This window comes from Henckelia pumila, chromosome 2, assembly GCF_033568475.1.
Source record: "Henckelia pumila isolate YLH828 chromosome 2, ASM3356847v2, whole genome shotgun sequence".
Lineage (NCBI taxonomy): Eukaryota > Viridiplantae > Streptophyta > Magnoliopsida > Lamiales > Gesneriaceae > Henckelia > Henckelia pumila.
This window is the reverse complement of record NC_133121.1, coordinates 136,642,331-136,663,083: the sequence shown is the minus strand read 5'-3', so window position 1 is coordinate 136,663,083 and position 20,753 is coordinate 136,642,331. Positions and strand designations below refer to the sequence as shown.

At 35.0% G+C, this 20,753-nt stretch overlaps 3 protein-coding genes across 3 annotated transcripts; all 3 read left to right on the top strand.

Annotated features, from left to right (window-relative positions):
* Positions 1 to 263: 263 nt before the first annotated feature.
* Positions 264 to 7,350, top strand: LOC140879712 (auxilin-related protein 1-like). Its single transcript, XM_073283566.1, has 8 exons — positions 264 to 1,268; positions 2,651 to 4,352; positions 4,454 to 4,592; positions 4,676 to 4,773; positions 4,901 to 4,966; positions 5,851 to 5,940; positions 6,147 to 6,323; positions 6,991 to 7,350. Exons 1-8 carry the CDS (start codon positions 700 to 702, stop codon positions 7,027 to 7,029), a joined length of 2,880 nt encoding a protein of 959 aa, XP_073139667.1. The 5' UTR covers positions 264 to 699; the 3' UTR covers positions 7,030 to 7,350.
* A 749-nt stretch (positions 7,351 to 8,099) lies between these two features.
* On the top strand, positions 8,100 to 12,399 carry LOC140883087 (uncharacterized). The gene is made up of 6 exons (XM_073289397.1): positions 8,100 to 8,357; positions 8,475 to 8,509; positions 9,262 to 9,450; positions 10,143 to 10,193; positions 11,844 to 11,908; positions 12,038 to 12,399. The coding sequence occupies exons 1-6, from the start codon at positions 8,275 to 8,277 to the stop codon at positions 12,125 to 12,127; spliced, it is 513 nt and encodes a 170-aa protein (XP_073145498.1). The 5' UTR covers positions 8,100 to 8,274; the 3' UTR covers positions 12,128 to 12,399.
* Positions 12,400 to 13,138: 739 nt separating this feature from the next.
* On the top strand, positions 13,139 to 18,278 carry LOC140881871 (mitochondrial import receptor subunit TOM40-1-like). The gene is made up of 11 exons (XM_073287506.1): positions 13,139 to 13,383; positions 13,515 to 13,596; positions 13,678 to 13,777; positions 13,862 to 13,957; positions 14,034 to 14,084; positions 14,263 to 14,328; positions 15,110 to 15,211; positions 15,798 to 15,866; positions 15,967 to 16,050; positions 17,676 to 17,771; positions 17,878 to 18,278. Exons 1-11 carry the CDS (start codon positions 13,245 to 13,247, stop codon positions 17,932 to 17,934), a joined length of 942 nt encoding a protein of 313 aa, XP_073143607.1. The 5' UTR covers positions 13,139 to 13,244; the 3' UTR covers positions 17,935 to 18,278.
* The last annotated feature ends 2,475 nt before the right edge of the window (positions 18,279 to 20,753 follow it).

The following is a 20,753-nucleotide window of genomic DNA, read 5'->3' as shown; positions in this document are numbered from 1 at the left end:
ATTCCATAATCGATTTCAAACACTTGTTGATAACATGACAAATTTGATAACAACAAGAACGAGGATTCTTGTTAAATCACGTACAATAAAACTATTGATTTTAGTAGAAAAGTCGGCTTTTGAGTTTTGGGGAACGTGTGGACTTTAAAATTTAAACATATAAATAAATATAAAGGGCAAAAAAAGTACTTAGGTTGATTGACAAATCTATAAAGACTGATTAGAAATATATAGAAATTTGAGGGTTTCTCTGCGAATATGAGACAAGTGGCCAATCAAATGTGGTATTAATTTTTTTTGAAAAAAAAGTTAGAATCCATCAAGGAGAAGAATTCGGATTTCGGGGAACGGATGTAGTTAGCAAACCCTAATCGAATTTCTGTCTCCTCTCTTTCCAAATTTCATGTAATAACAGTCCCCGAATTCAGTATCTCGCCTTTTTACACTCTGTTTGGACGCGTATCATTTCGGATTCATTTTCTTATAGCACAATCCATATCCCAGGTTGTACAAATTTCGGTGATTTCTGTGATCGGGCGGTTGAAATCGAGCTCGAATAGATTTAGCTGAACTGAATTTATTTTGCTCCGATTCCTTCGAAATTTCGGATCCGGCTGTTCTCTGCGGTTGCTCTGCTTGCTGGGGCAATATTTGTCTTAGATCTACGGTTGGTGGTGTAGTGTTGATTTGATTTGACGAATGGATGACCTGGATATGCTGGCACGAGATTTCGGGTTAGGGCCTCGAGGAAAGTCGAACCCGATGAGGTCCGACCCGGCCGATCGTTCCCGTCCTGCCGCCCAATCATCATTTGACGAACCATTGTTCAACGACGTCTTTGGGGGCCCCTCCAAGTACCCCTCCAGCTTAAAGTCCAATGCTAACAGCAACATGCAATCGGCAATGAATGATTTCGATTATGATTCAATTTTCAAATCGTCGGAGCAAAAGAGCAACAATAGCAATAGTAAGAAATCGCCGTTGCCTGTGTATGATAAGCCGGTATACGATGATGACATATTTGATGGGTTGCCAGGGTTGAAGAGCAAACCTGCAACTACAACGCCCTTGTTTGATACTGACTCTTTGGGTACAAATAAGAGTAAAAATCATCATACTGATTTTGATGATCTATTAGGGAACTTGACGAGAAATGAAAAGGTTGGGCAGACCAAAAAAAGCAGTAGTGCTAAGAAAACCTCTGCTTCACAAAATTTTGATGAATTGTTAGACGGGTTTGGAAGCAGCAGTTCTGCTACTGGAGACAGGTAATATTTTATTTTTTTGTGCTGGTTAATGATGAACTTTTTGGTTGTTTGTTTTCAATCACTAATATGCTGATCTTGAATGTGTTAGTTTGGGAAATGTAGTTAAATGCTTGTCATTTTATGAATAGAAAATTGCGATGAAGTTATCCAACTTTATCCTCTGGTGTGATAGGAGGCTATAACCAATAAAATTAGTTATGACTTGGCTATTGGCATTTGTATAAATATATTATCACTACTAGCTTATGTAGAGTGATGACAAATCTTTGGTCATGGGATTAATGATCTTCATACTTAGTTTAATACCCTTCTTCCATGAAGCGTGCGCTTTTTGCGCTTCTTGCTTTTTTGCGCTTTAAGCGCGCTTCATAGAAAAACAATTATTTTTGTTTAAATAAATTCTGACAATGGAGAAATTGCACATTAAAAGTGTGATTTCTCATCTGTTTATTAAAAAATAGAGCATAGGAAACTCCAATATAATGTCACCTCTATCTTGCATTGCCTCTGCCCTTTGCCTTCACAATTTAATATTTGATACTTGAAATATAAAAATGATGATGATTTTGATATTTGATATCTCATGTTTCATATTTTCAAAAATAAATTGATTTTATTTTTATTTTTTTTAGTTTTTTTTTTGTTGCGTTATATTTCTGTGAAGCGTGCGCTTCGCTTTGCGCTTTAAGCAACAGGACACCTGAGCGCTTTAATGCGCCTTGCGCTTTTGACAACTATGCTTGAGTATTAGGTCTGCTGTCTGCCGACTTGTGCTAATCTTTGGTTCATATTTCAGCCATGGTACTATGTGTCCCTATCCTAGAGCAAGTTGGTGATAATAGAGGAAATTAAAACAGGTCTTACTGCCCTAAGGGTCTTGGATCTAGATTCTGGTGGAGGTGATGTGAGCTGGAAGGAAGGAAATTAAAGGAGCTGAGTTTAAGATGTGATTCAGGGATAAAATGGTTGTCTATTGAGAAGATCAATTCTGCTTTGGCAATCAACTAATTTGATGGCATGTTAATTTTTTAGATGTTTGTTTAGTATGTCTGAGGTTGATATGTTTGTATTATACCGAGTGTAGTGGAATGTCCATATTCATTTTGTTGCAGTTGTCCCAATTGCAACTATTTTTAATCTAAGAGTGAATGCCTCTAAGTTCTCTAATTTCGTTTGGGTGTTGATATTTTGTTGTCACTGTAATTTACATTTGAAATTGTAGTGGGGAGACAACTAATCTGTATTGGCGTTTTTTAAGAGTTGAAGTTATACTTTCATCTGATGAAGGCATAAATTGATTAATCAAAAGATAAATTTCACGCTTCAAGTATTTTACATTAGTAAAAGAATTGTCAACTTTTCTTTTTCCATTCTGTGAACAGACCAATACCAGAGTCAACTTGGGGCTCTGTACCAGCTGCTGGTTCAAAGCAAAGGCCTGGTGTGGTGGATGATCCTTTTGTCGTTTTGGAATCAACTTCAGCAAAAGGTTCTTCATCGTCCAGGTTATTTACCGATTCGCTGGAGGAAACCAGCAAGTCTGAAAAATTTAGGAGTACAAGCGCTGAAGCCTCATCCGGTAGCGGTAAAGCATTTGATGACTTAGATCCCCTAAACAATTTTGGAAACTCTGTGCACACTTATTCCACCGAAAGGGAAATTGGAGGGAAGGATGTTAGTCCTTCAAGATCAACAAAATCACAATCTGTTACAACCAGAGAACAGAAGGGAAACTCTTCTTTTGCGAATTTAGAGAGCAATATCGAAAAGAAAGTTCCTCTTGACCACTTCCAGGAACCTCCCTTGTTTGATGTGCCAAATGCTTCAGCTGATTTCCAGAAATCTTCTGGTCAAACTGCTTCATCTTATATGTATCATGAAACAGGCACAGAGGTTGACATGGCTTATTCATCATCAGGGCAGGGACAACAATATGATGAAATGTGGTTAACTGTATCAGAGATCCCCCTTTTCACGCAACCAACAAATGCTCCGCCTCCATCACGACCACCTCCACCAATACCTCGACATGGTACCAAATCGGAAACAAGTTACTTTTCTTCAAGTTCAAACAAGAAGAATGGTGATTTCTTTTCACCTCCAACTTACACTCAGTCTTCTCAAAGTCCGAAGCTCACTCCATCTGCTGCCCAGGGTAAAACAGTTTCACAATTAGATGAACTTGAGGATTTTGCCAAGGGTTTTTCCAGATACAGTGTTGACGAAAGCGCCAATCATTTCAATGAAGAAGCAAATACTTTCTCTGCTGCTGCTGCATCTGCAGCTGCTATGAAGGATGCTATGGATAAAGCTGAGGCTAAATTTCGATATGCGAAGGAAGTACGGGAAAGAGAATATGCAAAGGTTGCAAAAAGTAAGGAACCAGTGCAGATGGAAGAAGAGGAACACGATTGGCAGGATGGAGAACTCGGGGAAACCCAGGAGAGGGTGGACAACACAAAGAAACAAAAGGAAGAGGAAGAGAGAGAAAAGAGGAGACTTGAGAGGGAGAGGGAGATTGAGAGGGAGAAGGCTAGACAAGCTGTCGATAGGGCTACTAGGGAGGCACGTGAAAGAGCAGCAGCTGAGGCACGTGAAAGAGCAGCAGCTGAGGCACGGCTAAAAAATGAAAGAGCAGCAGTCCAAAGAGCACAAGCTGAGGCTCGGGAAAGAGCTGCTGCCGAAGCTAAAGAGAGAGCAGAAAAGGCCGCTGCAGAAGCCCGGGAAAGGGCATCTGCTGCTGAAGCTAAAGAAAGAGCAGAAAGAGCTGCTGCTGAAGCGAGGGAAAGAGCCGCTGCCACTGAAGCTAGGGAGAGAGCTGCTGCTGCTGAAGCTAGGGAAAAAGAAGCAGCAAATAAAGCTGCCGCGGCAAAGGTTGAAGCTGAAGCTAGGCGTAGAGCTGAAAGGGCTGCTTATGAAAGGGCTGCAGCTGAGGCTCGGGAGAGAGCTGCTGCAGATGCGCGAGAAAGGGCAGCTGCAGCTGCAGCTGCAAAAGCAAATCAACGGAAGAATGATAATGATCTCGATTCCTTTTTTGGCATGGGTCGAGCAAGCAGTGCACCAAGGGCGCGAGAAAATACCACTGTAAGTGTTAGTACTGATGTCATGTGATACTTCTTTTAATTCATGTAATTTTATTGAACGAGATCAAGATTTCTGTTATTTATTCTATTGTTTTTGTTCAGGATTCTATGTTCAATCAGCAATATCCGAACATGGGAGCATCTGAAGCTACAAAGAATACGTCCAGTGGTGTGTCATCCAATATTAAGAGAGCTTCATCCACTACTAATATCATCGATGATTTATCTTCTATTTTTGGAGGTATGTTGACTTTGGCATAATGTTTAGCATCAAAATGTTGCGGAACATCTGTAGTTGTTGATTTCCTGTGCTGGTCTTCAAAGCTGCCCCATCATCTGGAGAATTCCAAGAGATCGAAGGGGAAACTGCTGAAAGACAAAGAGCTAGATTGGAGCGCCATCAACGCACTCAGGAGCGAGCGGTATGTTTGTCATCTCATAAATGATAATTTTATGTTTTCCGCTGGTATATTTAGCAGTTCCTGTTGTTGCATCTTCTATATGTGTTTTTTCGCTGCAATTATATGATCCGGATCCACACTTGCCCAGGCTAAAGCACTGGCTGAGAAGAATAAGCGGGACATTCAAGCTCAAAGGGATCAGGAAGAAAGACATGTAAGTTTCTGCAAGATGGTCAATGCGATTTGTGGTTATGACTTTGGTTAGCAATGATATTTTGTATTTTCTTCGAAATTCTATTGTTTTGTACTTTGTATAGTGTATACGTAAGAAGGATGTGAGCTCTTATTGACCAACTATTACTTTATATCTTGATACCTTCATCCTGCACATATAATGATTAGTGCCTCTTTGTCCTTGGACTTTTACATTCTGACAGCACAGTGCTTCTGTTGTTGCTGTCTTTTATGGTTTCCCTTTCTTTTTGTTGCCTTGTTTGTTTGTTTGTGTATGCTTGTGGATTTTGGTTTGGATACTTTTTTTTGAGTCTCTAGGTTTGACTTCATCTTAAAAATTATTTTTGATTCGAACTCTAGTATCATGCTAGATGGTTGGAGTTTTAGATGTAATATGTTCTATAATTAAATTCTGATTTGCCATCTGTTTTGTTTTTTTTTATTTGTTTTTGCTTCATATTCTTATGTTGTGACGTAGTTTCTATGTCTATTGATCGAAATAAATTTGTTGGAAACCAGATCCATATTACTCTTAGTTCAGGTAATATGAAAAACCATGTCCTGTTTATTCTTCTTGTCATGGAATTATTGAACTTCAGCTTTTGGTTTAACTCAGATTGTTGATTATGTTGCGCCGTAAAAAAAACTTACAAATCTTCATTCATGTCAAGTTAAAAATCAATATTGGGTGGAATAACAAACAGCGATATAAACTTTGTTTAACGTAGGATTTAAATTAGTTTTGGGTCTAAGCCAAGCTTGAATTTCATTTCAAGTTGAAGATGCCTCGGTTGATTTATCTCAATGTACTTCATATGGCGACCATATTGCTATCTGTCTAACCTGAAACTTTCTTATCTACAGAGGATTTCTGAAACTCTAGATATCGAAATCAAACGTTGGGCAGCTGGCAAAGAAGGAAATTTACGTGCTCTTCTGTCAACTTTGCAATATGTGCGTCAAATTTTTTTCTTTATGTACAGATTCTGATACTATCTAGGTGCATGAGTTCAAATTAGGCTTTTGTTCTTACAGATATCCGCTTTTGATTTTTTGGCCGTGATATAGAATTTGGGTTTAAACTGCACTATTTCCTTTTTATTTTTTGGGTTAATCATCCTGCCTCTTATAAAGTCGTGAAACTGTTCCTGGATGGACAGGTGCTCTGGCCTGAATGTGGCTGGCAGCCAGTTTCATTGACGGATTTGATCATGGGTGCCTCTGTCAAAAAAGTATACAGGAAAGCTACTCTTTGCATTCATCCAGACAAGGTGCAGCAAAAGGGCGCCACTCTCCAACAGAAGTACATTGCCGAAAAGGTTTTTGACCTGCTCAAGGTATTATTTCAAATTCTTATTTTAAAAAATTTTCTTTTTATGTCTTCATCATGCGTGTATGTGTCTGTCTGAGTGTTGAGCCAAGCATGGTAAAATGAGAAATAGCATTGTTCCAGCAACGTTTTATTAACAGGAATATGCCAATCAGTACTTTTTAACTTTTTGTGTCAATTACCAGTTTTAGTTGTGCAAACATTATCCCAAAATCAATGTAATCGCTCCAAATAAGTAATTGATCCTTGAAAAATCATGTCAACTCAAAACCGAAAATCTTTTATGAATTTGTAATAAACTTTACATATGCTCTTTAAAATGCTAGCGTAAGTTTGCATATGAAATGCACGCTGAATATCAATTTTAGTTTATTTACACTTCTGTGGTAATCAAATTGAATTCTTTTGTCTAAATATCCTAAATTGGATACTCTGGAGAGAAATTTGAAATATTTCGGTGAGAAGGGCAGAGGGCGAAAGGTGATTGTTCGAGAACTGATATGTGATTAAAATCGTAATCACATTATCACTTACAAGAAGGGGCTGGAAAAATTATATAGCTCATGAAACAAAGACACAATGAAACTTATTGTTTTCTGATTTTTCTATGCCAATATATTAGTGACCTTTGTGGGAATGGTTCATTAATTTGAATTTAATATGAGCCAAAATAGGAGGCCTGGAATAAGTTCAACTCAGAGGAGCTCTACTAAACGGCGTCACAAATTTCGAATCTGTCTTTGAACTGCTGCTTCCTCCCAACCGTCTGATGGAAATAACACCGCCCTCGTCTCAAAACATATACGTGCTTTCAATGTGGCCGGATGTTGTGCGTTTTTTGTCTTTCGAAAGTGCTGATTGTGAATCGAGACCTTTGCGCCGCCGATATATTCAATTGGTTTGTACATGTGTTCGGACTGTATATTGTTGTCTATGCCATGCCATTGATACGAATGAAGCATCTTAAGCCAAATAGCATTTATTCAAATATCTTGTGATACGATGTAATGATTTATTTAATTACCCTTATCATACCTGAGGGTTTTTTTTTTCTTTTCTTTTCTTTTCTTTTTGAGCACTTGAAATATCGAAATCCAAATTGTATTATGGTATCATGTTGTGGCTCCTCCTTTTTTCCATATGATTAAGAGTTGTTTTTTTGTGGGTGTCCCGTTATATATATATATTTATTCCATGCGTTATATGCTAAGGTTTTCTCAACTTCCAAATCACATGAAAATTTCAAGAAATAGAAACCCACACACAATTAACTCGAAAGAGATGTATCTGTCACAATCTTCATGAAACCAAAACATTTCTCTATCTCTACTGGAAGAGAGCGAAAATTTGAGCATATTTCGCCATGACAAATTAACGAAGAAGCCAAGCATGGGTAGGCAAAAGATCAAGATTCCAAGAATAGAGATCGATCAGCAATATAACTTACAAGTCACGTTCTGCAGATAATCCATTTATGTGATCTACATAAAATAATAATAACCAGTTACCAAAGCCAAGTCATACTAAATGAATGTTCTGAAATAAATGTTCCAAAAGTTAAAGTTTGTGTGATTGGATGAAAATTGATTCGAAATTTAATTTTAATAAAATAACAACAATATTCTTAATATACAGTGTACTCTTTCAATTATCTAATATACAGTGTACTCTTTCAATTAGCAAATCATTTTATTAAGTTATAAAGGATATTTTTTTTTAAAAAAATAAAATTTCATAATAGGTTTCATTGTGGTGTTGATCAAAACCAAATTGAATAAATATATTGATGGGGATTCGTTACTTGTTACGGTCCTAAAGAACGACAGGTTGGAACCAAATTAATAGATCGAAAACCCACCCCCGCGCTTGCTCTCCTATTTCTCCTCTTCTCCACGACTTTCAACTCCCGGTGGCCGTGCTGTTGGCGGTGGCGGTAAGTTTGAAGAATTGGGCGGAGAATGCTGGAAAACCCGAGCGTTGATTCTTCGGCAGCCGCCGCCAATATTGCCACCGTCAAGCGTTACGCCCCACCTAATCAACGGTACGAAGAACTAGTTGGGATATTCTTGTACCTCTCCTATTTGCATTTATGTTCGCTCTTTTGTTTTTGCGGTCTTTGATAAGTTGGGAATCATTTTGTGGATTGATTTTCATGCAGGAATCGGTTGCTCGGCAGACGCAAGTCCGGAGGAGGTAGTTCGCTAAATGTGTAGATTACGTTTAATTTTTTGGTCTAATTACGGATTCCCTATCTTCTTTCGTGTTTCAAGCAATCACGTGCTTCTTATTCAGCTTTAAAGTAGTTTTACGCATATTTTGAATTTCTGTTTCCATGATCATATAGTATCGTTCAAGTACAACTGTATCCCAATCCGATGCGGGTAACTTTCATATGTTCAATACTTGGAAAGTTGCTTCTTTTGGTCATTTTTTTTTAATATATCATCCTTCCTCTTTTTTATTCAAGTTCTGGAAGCCGGAGTTATGGAATCCATCAATGCAAAAAAGCAAGTGGCGTAGTTTTCGAGTTCTCCCAAGTCGAGCTTGATCTTTTGAGTCTGAACAAATATTTTGTAAACCAGCTTATAACGGCAATTCATTTTTTAAGTCAACTGAATTATGGAAGAATAGACACTATTTACTTCCACCAATGGAACCAACTTTGCTGATGGGTTGAATAAGATTGATGTTGTAGCTTTAGTTTTTCATGTCCATTAGAGCTAGGGTTCTATTAAATTCATAACTCTGAACCAAGATACTGATTGGATTACAGGGTACTAGGATACGTTAGATAAGGTAACTGGACACCAAAAGAATTGATGCAATGTAGTTTATCTAACTTTAAGGATAGTTCATCTGATTCAAGGTATCCTACTAGAATGGCATAGATAAATTCTTGTACAGTTGTCTTCGTTCACGAAACTTTTGATGATATGATTCTGCAGATCGACTAGAACGGGCAAGTACATATGCTAATGATGGAGAGAGAAACCACATTAGTTCTACGAAAACTAATTCTATGGTTGATCATGGAGATGCTGGTGTCAACAAACGTTCCGGTGAAAGTCATCGCCCGAGGCTAATTCCTTTGCATGGATGCTCGAACAGTGAAGCTTTTCAGCTTTTGAACAATCGTATGTTTCATTCAGTTATTGTTTTCTGGAATTACGTGTGTTTTGAATATTTCCTGCCATCATTCGAATAATTCGACTGATAACCTGACTTGAGCTCTGTCTTTCCTTGACCTAGTAAGGCAAGGCTGATGGCGCTTTAATGCGTGATTCGGGTTCTATCCTTTTTATCATTTTAAGCCTTTGTTATAGAAGCCAAATTACAGAGATGGAATAACTACAATGTCATCATCTATTCATGGAAATAAGCCTTGGTTTGCCTTATTGTTGAAGACTTTCCCACATTGAAAACCCTTCCCCATATACTCTGTCACATGAATCTCATATCATATGCATAACAATGTGCACCACTGCTTATTCTAGGTCGATTGACCTGATCCAGTGATTTTGAACACCAGAAAATAGAGTTCTGGCCAGCGTTATTTTGGAAACCGCATTAAATTGAAGTGTTATTGTACGCACAATTAAATGTTGTACTTCAAAGCAAAGTGTTCGGAAGTTTTCCATGTTCTTGCACGCGTAGATTTACCTGTTGTTGATTGGAAATAAAATCAGGCATAGGCAACTCGTGAGTTATTACTACTGCCTTTGTTTTTAGTTGCTTGTGCAGCTAATTTTGGCCCTGCATTCTTCAGTGCCTGAAAGGGAATGAGGTTTGATCATTTCACTATTTCAACTTTAACTTCTTGGTGCAGGTTGGACAGCTGCTATGAGTGCATACAACAATTTGCCTGAAGATTCAGTCGGTGAGTTCACGAACTGCGGAATATTTGTAATGACCTAATTGTTTATGCATGTGTCTTCAACCAAAGTGAAATTCAAGCAATTTCCTTTTCCGTTGGATTTGTTGATTTGATGTATTTGTTCAGGAGATACAGTGTGGGAATAATATGTTTCTGATTCAGGAAATACGGTAATCGGTATGGTAACAATTTGCTGTGCAGAGTCAGAAATTTAGTGAATTAGTATGTTTTGGAAGCCTCCTAGTCATTTCAGATTCTTTCAAGAATTTTTAGTGTTTGAGAGTCTTGGAAATTTCAGTAAATGTCCAATAATTAGGCACCACTTCGTGAATTGGAATTTGCATTTTTACCTCATGCTTAAGTTGAAGTTTTTATGAAAATGGTAGTGTGTGTTACTTGTAATAACTAGGAATAGTTTTTCCTCGTGGTTTCTTCCATCCAGTAACCACCGAAGCTGTGGGAAAAAATTAGAGTTTGGGTGTGAAAGGTTGAGTGTGAGTTTGCTTATGCATAAAAATGAGCCTTTTTTTTTAATCTTGGGAAATTGTGGGTTAATTTTATATTTTCTCTAGAATTCAGTCGAAGTGTAGTTTGGAGAGCTAAAATTAGGTAGAAGGGATATTTTTACCTTTTCTTTTGGCAATAGTTGTACTTCAATTTAAGTGCAATTATTCTTTTATACTACTATACTAATACAAAGCTAGAACTCCCTAGAGTAACTACTCGGTTTCTTATCATCTCATGACGTTCTAATTTTTTCTCCCAATATATCCCTTCTCTGCGGGACCATTATTTTTAAAATAAAGCAAAATACAATAGAATCAAGATTCAAATATTAATTTTAAATAAAAGTATATAATCTCAATATATTTCGCATAAGAAATAATTTTGTAGTCCTCTGTCTCAAATATATAGACTTTTTTTTTTTTTTACGAAGATTAAGAAAGTCATTAGAAAAGTAAATTTACAGAAAAATTCCTATTTTATCCTTATGTAATATTTAATTCATTCAAAAAATGGTGGACAATTTTTTAAGGCGTAGTTAAAAAGGTTATATTAATAATACCAAGAAAAAAATGCAACTAAATGTAGAAACTGGATTTTATATTTAGAACAACTGAAAAAGGAAATGAAGCCTTTAAAATTGGAGCGTCGGTAGTGTAAGATTAATATTTATGTTAAAATTTAGTTATGTGTATGCATTGCATGCAAGGGTTTACTAGTGGAATCATTGATCAGCGTGATTCTATCCATTTGAAGATTATCTATGGTACTTCCTATTTTTCCCGGTGGTTACTGCATTCAGAGTTTCGAAATAAACATCATTAGGAATTGGCGAACTGTGTGGTTATTAGTGGGGCTTCATCTAATTACCTAAGGCCCAGATACCGTATTCGAGCCATTTAGTTTGTACTATCCTCTGAGGCTGTGAGAGATCTTTACTGTTTCACCGTATAAATATCAGCTCAACATCCTCGTACTATCACTTTCAGTCTGCTTCAACCATTTAATAGATTGTGATTACCAAGGTCGGAGACGTGCTTGTCGTGAAGAGACTTAGTTCTCATTATTTGGTAACTTGTCTTCTGAAATCTTCCATTTTTGTTCTATTGCCTTGTTAATGTGGTTAAATTTTTTTCTTGCGTGTACTAGAAAGGCCAGTTTTGTACACAAAGAAGAGTGCTTCAGCTTGGGGCCAAGCATTTCTTCCTCATCTGGTATGACAGGAATATGTTCTTGCAATTGCTCATTATCAATACCGTTTCATAGTTCTACTCCGGCCCGAAGATAAACAAACTGCATCCGCCTTTCTCATGTAGTATTGATTATTGTTTTAATTGTTTCAGATAATGCAGCAAACGGTTTCTAGTAGTCCGCAGAGGGATTTCTTGAGCGAACTCCGACAGGCGATGAACAATGCAAATTCTGGTCCATGACAAACACTAGAACCCGTGAAGATTTGCAATGGTGATAAACTTGAATTTGGTGGATTCAGGACCCTTCGAGCCATATAATTTGTCTCTCTGCTTGTTAACCTTCTTTGCATGTTTTGATGTAATGTATCTGCACGAATCTCGAATATATCTATCCATATCATGTGTTTATGTATTATTATTAATGGAGGGTTTTATTCTGAAGAATCAGTTAAGTAACCTAAAAAAAAATATTTGATTTGATGTTTCTCTATTGAACATTTTATCCGTTATTATTTCTTTTGTCCTCTCAGCACTTCAATTTAGTAGTTTAAAACTTTCTTGTTCAAGGATCCAAAAGTGAAGGTTTGCCACATTCCGGTGAGAATTTGGATCCTCTGCCGTCCACGTTGCATAACCGTTGGATCATGTGAAATCAAAATTAATTTTCTTTTCTTTTTGTTGTAAACAAAAGATATATGTTGTTCCAAATCAACTAAGTTGTATATCCTTTTATCTAGGATTTGTATCTTATTTAAAATCCATCCATGTGCAAGATTTTTATAAATTGTGCTCAAAATTTTCGGCCAAACTCCTCGAGACAGAAGTTTCATATGGACAAGAACAATTTTTTTTCAAAATAACAACCATTATGTTTCATGAAGATGTGAACTTTTATTATATATTCTTTTCTATCTACTATTTATGTTAAGCAGATCTCTGAAAGATCACGAATTACTTGATTAAATTGTTTGATGTTTTTACTATATTAAATTATCGACAATCTATTTTAATTCAATTTATGTTTCTTGAGCCATAATGTACTAAGCACAAAAATACTAAATTAACATTATTTTGTACAGCTAATTTTCTTTTTCGTTTAGTTGCAGTAATATTAAATATAAATATAAATAAAAGAAAAGAAAGATGAGCATAATAAAAAGAAAAATATTACAGATTTTTTTTTATTTTTTAAAATTGAAAAAAAAAATATATTAAAAAACATATGTAAAGTGGACCAAACCCTGATGGGTTTAGGGTTTTAATTGAGGAGAGCTTTTCTCTCGGCAGCAGAAGAAGAGAAGCAATCAGCTATTCATAAATCTTCTCCTCGTAAATTATTCGGAAAATATTTTAGATCATGGCGACTCTAATTCCTCCGTCGACTGCCGCAGTTCCCCCGCCGCCGTCGAATCCAACCTCCACCGAGCAGAAGAAAGTAGATTACTTAGATTTGCCTTGCCCCATTCCGTATGAGGAAATCCATCGCGAAGCTTTTAGTCAGTTTTTTACTGTCATACTCATCCTTATTTTTCGTGTTTTTGTTGTTGTTTTGGATGGCGGATCTAATAGTGAAAAAAGGTTCCTTTTTTTAAAAAAAAATGCTGAGCTTGTTTGTTGTTATTGGCAGTGTCCTTGAAGCCAGAGCTTTTTGAGGGAATGCGTTTTGATTTTACGAAAGGACTAAACCAGAAATTTTCTCTCAGTCATAGGTGGCTTAGTTGTTTATTCTCTACAGAATTAGTGTTTTATTTGGTGATGTGAAATACTAATTGGTTTGTAATTGCCATCAGTGTGATGATGGGACCTACAGAAATTCCGTCTCAGTCATCGGAAACTATTAAAATCCCTACCGCTCATTATGAATTTGGTGCCAACTTTATAGACCCAAAGGTGCATTACTGATTTACACTTCATTTCCAATTTGTAGCTAGATTATCTGATATGACCATTGGAAGGTTACTTGGTTTTTTTCAGTTGATGCTCTTTGGGAGGGTGATGACTGATGGTAGACTAAATGCGAGATTAAAGTGCGATTTGTCTGAGAACCTTACGCTTAAGGGAAATGCTCAAGTATGTAGACTTGCTGTTTTCTCCTTCATCTGTCCTTATCTTGAAGTCAAGTAATACTCGATCTTTCTCTGTGTAGCTTACGAATGAACCACATATGTCGCACGGCATGTTCAATTTCGATTATAAGGTAAATAGAAATTTCAATCACTTGAGTACCTTTGCTTGGACGGCAGTGCTTGTGTGTTGCTATGATTTAAATTTTGGTTTTTCCAGCTTCATACTCATTACTGGACAAGAGTACAATAAATGCCAGTGTTTTGTTGAATTAAAGAGTTGATGCTAATAGTATGGCAAATAATTTGCAGGGATCGGACTATAGGACTCAGTTTCAAGTAGGAAATGGTGCCTTATTTGGTGCAAGCTACATCCAGGTGAATGATTTGATTCTATAAATGAGTGGTGTTCGCGGTCAGCAAATGTGGGTTTTTTCCTATTATGTGCTTTCTAATAATGGTTAAATAAATTAAAATTTTTATCTACCCAAAAATTAAGTATAATAAAATGAAATTCAAATTAATATTTTAAAAAATATAAAAATTTAACACACTTAAAAATTAAAATTATGTTCTATATAAAAGTTAATATATATGTTCGGATTGTGGGGTGAAGGATATGAGTATATATCATTATTGATGCAACTTAGAAAACTCATTTGTTGCTGGAGAATATAACAGTGTGAAATATACCTGGGGGAGCAAGGAAATAGTGATATTAGCACTTTAAAAAGGAACTATGGAAAGAAAGAAATAAATGGATATTTAAAGAAATGTAAGGCTTGATATCTCATATGGGAGAACATCAAATAACGAGTTGTACTTTTGGCTCAACTGGACAATGATCTCAAAGAAATTCCGTCTAGTTCTTCATTAATCGGATGACGACCTATATAGCTTAAATTAACGACCGTGCAATCTTTTCATGCCGAGATTTATTTCCGTAAGATGGATCAGAAGGATCTCTTATCGTCCATTTTTATATTATAAATTTTTTAATGGATTCTGTTTCTTATAAAAAAAAGGATGGAAGTTCATGTCCTCTCAAATGTATCGCTCGACCTTTTATGTGGTTACAATAATTAATTCAAGCATAAAAATATCAAAGATGATGTGCATTTATAAAGGATTGAATTTTAGTCAATGATTATGTTTGCAGAGTGTGACTCCTCATTTATCGTTGGGTGGCGAAGTATTCTGGGCTGGTCAGCATCGAAAATCTGGCATTGGCTACGCTGCACGTTACAACACCGACAAGATGGTACGGTTACTGGGTCTTTCACTCTTTCTTCAGAGTCATGCTTTGGTTTGTGACTTCTCATTTCAGTTTCATTAACAACTTTTTTTTCATGTAGTTTCACAATTAGTTTCATTGAAGCTTGGTTTATATTTATTGCCTGGAATTGTATTCCTGGCATAAGTTCCATTCAGTAGATTTAAAGGCTTTCAACAGAGTTGAAGGGATACTAAACTTGAATCTTAGAACATTTATACTTGCATACAGATAAGTAAACTTGTGTCTATGCGAAGAGAGGTGGCCTTGCACGTGAAACTATATTCTCGTATCTTGTCTATAATATAATTGAGCAGTGCTTCTCTATACCCTGTGTGTAACAGCTGAGTAATGTTTATGGATGAAGTAGGCATTATTTGTTGTTTTTAAATCAAAATCGAATGAATTTTAAATCATAATTTATTTTATAGGAAACAAAATATATTCATTAAGATATAGAAGATAATAATTACAAAATGTGGACCAGACTTGGGAAAGTTTTACTTGCTGTTTTTCTCTGTTGGTGAATGGTGATGCTTGGTTAGAGCGTGTTATTAACTTATATCTCATGCAGGTTGCAACTGGACAAGTTGCTAGCACTGGAATTGTTGCTCTTGGCTATGTACAGAAAGTATCTGAGAAGGTAACAATACTGTTTAGTCCATAGCGTAAGCTTTTACATCTAACTATTTTTTGCTTGTCTGTTGCTACTGGCAGATCATAAGTTGGTCTTTTGCTTTTAGGTTTCTCTAGCATCGGATTTCATGTACAACTATATGTCTAGGGATGCCACAGCTAGCTTTGGCTATGATTATATCCTTCGGCAGGTTATTCTCGTTCTTCTAATTTAAGTTTCTCGACTCAATACTCTGCAGTCTGGTTCTAGTTTCCTGAGCTGAGTTCCTTTTTTTTTTCGGGTGTGGATATGATAATCTTAACTTATATAAGGTGATGACATCTGTGCTTGTAAGAGAGGCTCTGTCATGTCCACATTGTATAGGCATACCTTATCTGATTGATATTTTTATCAAGAACATATGAAAGACAGCTGGAAATTTTCTGTGTTTCAATTATTTGGTTGATGATTAGTATTGTGAGATCACTCACAATCTCACATATTCATAATGGTAGATTAATTTTCTATGGTTAATATGATTTCTTTTGTGATGATTAATGTAAAACCATGCATCCTTTTTCTAAATAAATTATTTTATAGATGAGTGCGTTTGATTACTTTCATAATTTTGTATTAATTTCAAGGAGCAATTTGTTATGCGTATGGGCAATATCACCGTCTTCTATCTCTTTATATTGTCAAAATACCGTCTTAACAAACATTTTGTTGGACTTGTGTAGAAACTATGGTGGCTGCATATAACATAAATCAGAAGCAGGTTTCTTAAACAAAGACGGCAAAATATTGCATTTTCTTCAATCTTAGTTGATTCTGACATTGCGTTACTTGCAACTCTTGACCTTATGATGACACTCTTATTTTGATGTTAAGTGTTTAGATAATAATTTTGATGGCTAACCGAAGGAATTAGATTAGTGCAAGTGCAGATCAAAAGTTAATCAGAGCTGTTTGGATATGCTGGAAAACGATGCTTCTACCTTTATGTCAATTATCGACCCTTTGACTTCAATATTTAAATTTGTTTTTTGCTTCCTTGAATCTGCCTCCTTGCTATAATTGGAGTTATTCACAAATTGGCTAACCATTTCTTTTGGAAAAAATGTCAGCATCCTGGCCGTATTTTGTTAATGCCATGAATCTGATAACGTTAAGATGTCGTTTTTAGTGACTATCTCTTGTTAAATGTTGGATATCGAAATGCATTCTGAATCATTCAATAATGCTTATGTCAAGCATGATCATGTACTGGAAAACCTCATATAGATTCGATAGAGACGAATAGTTGCTACTTCAATGACTTGTTATATGTACTCCGTCATTTTTTCATTAATTTTTTAAATAGTGTTTGAGCATATTGCTTTTCATATTGGTGTATGGTTTCAGATTATCTTACACTTGGCTTAAGCCAAGGTCGTCTGCAACCATCACCTTGTCTGAGAATTATATTTTTCATACAATCAGCCGAGAATATGGGCATCATATATGTCGCATCAATTTGTAGTTGAATTGAATAGAAACACTCGGAACTGCTTGTATTGCGGAACATCTTGTCATGTGCATAGGGTTGGTGTCCCCAATGGATCCAATTCAATCCTTTATTTCAGTTTAATGTAAAATTATTTTGAAATTTCTTCAACGTGTTTTGCATCTTTAATGATTGGTCAGAGCAGAGTAGGGATGGGTTGAAATCAAGACTGGACTCATGCAATCTAGGCTTTTAAATTCAATAGCATAGCCTGTTTCAATTTAAATTAGCTAGATGAAGAAAACACAATTCCATCGGTATCCTACTAACACATCTCGTATCTTTGGCAGTGTCGTTTAAGAGGGAAGATTGATTCCAACGGTGTTGTGGCTGCTTTGCTGGAAGAACGATTTAATATGGGTCTTAATTTTCTTCTTTCAGCTGAGGTGCGGATTGACACTACAACTTCTTCCTCCTACTTTCTTCAATCTATCTCCATTTCCCCCATGTCACTTCATCAATTTCAACATGTTCTGCAATTGTATCTTGCAGATAGATCACCGTAAGAAAGATTACAAGTTCGGATTCGGATTAACTGTTGGAGAATAGAATAGGTGCCATATTGATTCCGAGTTTCAATTGTTGTCGCGGGCATCATTTTGATCAGATTATTCTATTCTTTCTTTGAGGATCAAGGAATCGGTTTCATGCTTTTTTTTTTGCCAGAGTAAACGTTATTCGTTAGCAGCACCGTTGCTGATATATTGACTCGAATCAATTTGTAGTTTTGATTTTTACAGGTTGAACTTTGGTGTTATTCGTTTCCTGGGGCACCTTAGATTTCATCACCTGCTAAAATGCATAAAGATATACTTTTTAAAAAAAAAAAAATTATTCAGTTGATTTTGTGGTAGCATCAATAAAAGGTGAGAAGCTTTTTGGCGTTTCGGTTATTATGTTATATATACATTTTTTTGATTCAGTTACTTGAATCTTTCTTTTCCAAGATGAATCTTATTTTACTCCCTTGTCAGAAGAAAACCTCAAGCGGTTTACTTTGTTCTTCATTGTATTTGTTGAGGCCTTTTACGGGCAAAGTTTATATACCACACGATGTGTTATTATCTTAAAATCATTGAATTACATGTGTCTCGTATTTTCATGAGAAATGAGAGACCGTCTTAATAATTGATATCTAATGGTTTTGCCACGCCATATGAGATGAAATAATAGATTTTTTTTTTTAATTTTTATCTTTAGTTATAATTATGTTGATACTTATGTCACACATGAAAGTTAAAATTTATTGTTTTTAAAAAATTACGTACTATTTTATTTTTTATTTGGTTGTATTTATTTATCCCTCACCAAGTCCATTCGTACACGTAGCATAAAGTTACCATCTTTAGTGGAAGAAGCATGATACTGACGTGACGATTGATTGATTTTACATTTTTGTTAATATTATCATTCGTTTATAGACTTTGTTTTTTGAACATTAGTTTATAGAATTTTCATATTAAACAAATATTACATTCAATTTCATAATAAAATCTCAAATTAAATATTTTTAGGTGTAGTAATAATTATAAACCACAAAATTTAATTATAACAAGTTATACAATGTGCCTATATTTAAAAAATTAGGATATTAATTGTAAAAGAATAAATAAATGAAAGAATAAATTGACAGAATTCAAATACTTTTTCCGTAGCTTATTTTAAATCAAAGCAGACCTATAAAATTATTTCTGATAATATTATACATATCAAAATATGTGCATATAAAGTTGGTGAAATATGTAAAATTGTAAACACTTGGCAAAATGTTAAGAGTTCGAATCTTCCTATCAACAAATTTTTACACTAGCCCGTCGCTCAGTGCATACTGCATCATCAAAATATAGCAGCTGCTGAAGAATCTTGAATTGAATGAATTAATACAGTGCACATATTTTAATCCATATAGGAATTTGTATCCTCAAATCTCCGTAATACACGTGAATAACTTGCACAATTTTTTTTTTTTAAAATTATAAACATAACTTTAATTTAAGAAGGGCTATCTAAAAAAAACTTTAATTTAATTCAATGTGTTGGACTTGTGACTAGATTAATACCGATTGCGCCCGGACCCGCCGACACTTCACCTAAAATATAGCTCCATGCCTCCACCTTATCCAAATTTGCCTCCTTCCATGGACAATTATTTAAAAAAAAACAACAACAACAACAATAATAATAATAATAATAATATTTAAAAAAAAACAACAACAACAACAATAATAATAATAATAATAATAATAATAATAATAATAATAATAATTCTAAAAAAAATAATAATAATACTAATAATAAAAAACTGAACCCCCTGTTGTCTTTCAGCTTCCAATGTCTGGGAGCAAGTCAACACTCATCAATAGTTATAAATTCGATTTTTACTGTTAGATAAATCAAATCGGACAAATTCGATGTGACAGGTTCATTCAAAAACATACATGTGCGTGTCTGTTATTTTTTGAGTTTACAAAAACTTTTATAAAATGTTTTAATTTTGTGAGACAGATATACTATTCGACATGTTCCCTAAAAAAATATAACTTTGTATGTCAAAAACATTAATTTTTATTTTAGATGTGAACATATCGATGTGTCTTGCGGATATAATTATCATCTTAGAGAAGACCTACTATTTCGAATTTATCTTGTTAATTTTTTAAAATTTTAAATAATTTCTGTTAAAAAGTTTTATATCATGTTTAGTAAGATTTATATTATGTTTTTTTTTATTATATCTTAGTCATAGATCTATAAATCAAATATTGGAAACAAAATCACATCATATTATTTATCATCCGGAAATATTTTCTTTTATCTGCAAATGAAAAATGCATTTCAATGTTATTATAGATTCTCAATTTGTTTAAAAAAGAAACAAAAAAAATTCACGTAACTTTGAAATTACATACTGAAAAAATATTTTAAAATTTGAATTTGTACAACTCCATAAACTTAAGGTAATTGGTCTATGTTACAACAGGAGAGATATACTTCATTTTTCTCTAGATGTTCGCGCGATCATCATGTTAAAAAACCAAAAAAGTTATTGTTGAGTCCACATGTTTTTTTCTCAGTGAGATGTTCACGCGAACACCTAGTGTTTTTTAGCGTGATGTTCGCGCGAACATCTGAAAAAAACACTAAATGAGTGTATCTCTCCGTTGTAACATAGAATATATCATTAACTCGCTATTATATTTGACGTATTTGTACTACTCCATATTTTATAGTTTTAAAGCATCTCAATACCATCGAAAATCTAAAAGAACGCAATAAAAAGAAGTAGAAAATTAAACATAATTCAGTAGATATCTTTGAAATATATTTTCTCGAGAATAGTTGGTGGTAATAAATAAACTGATCATTCG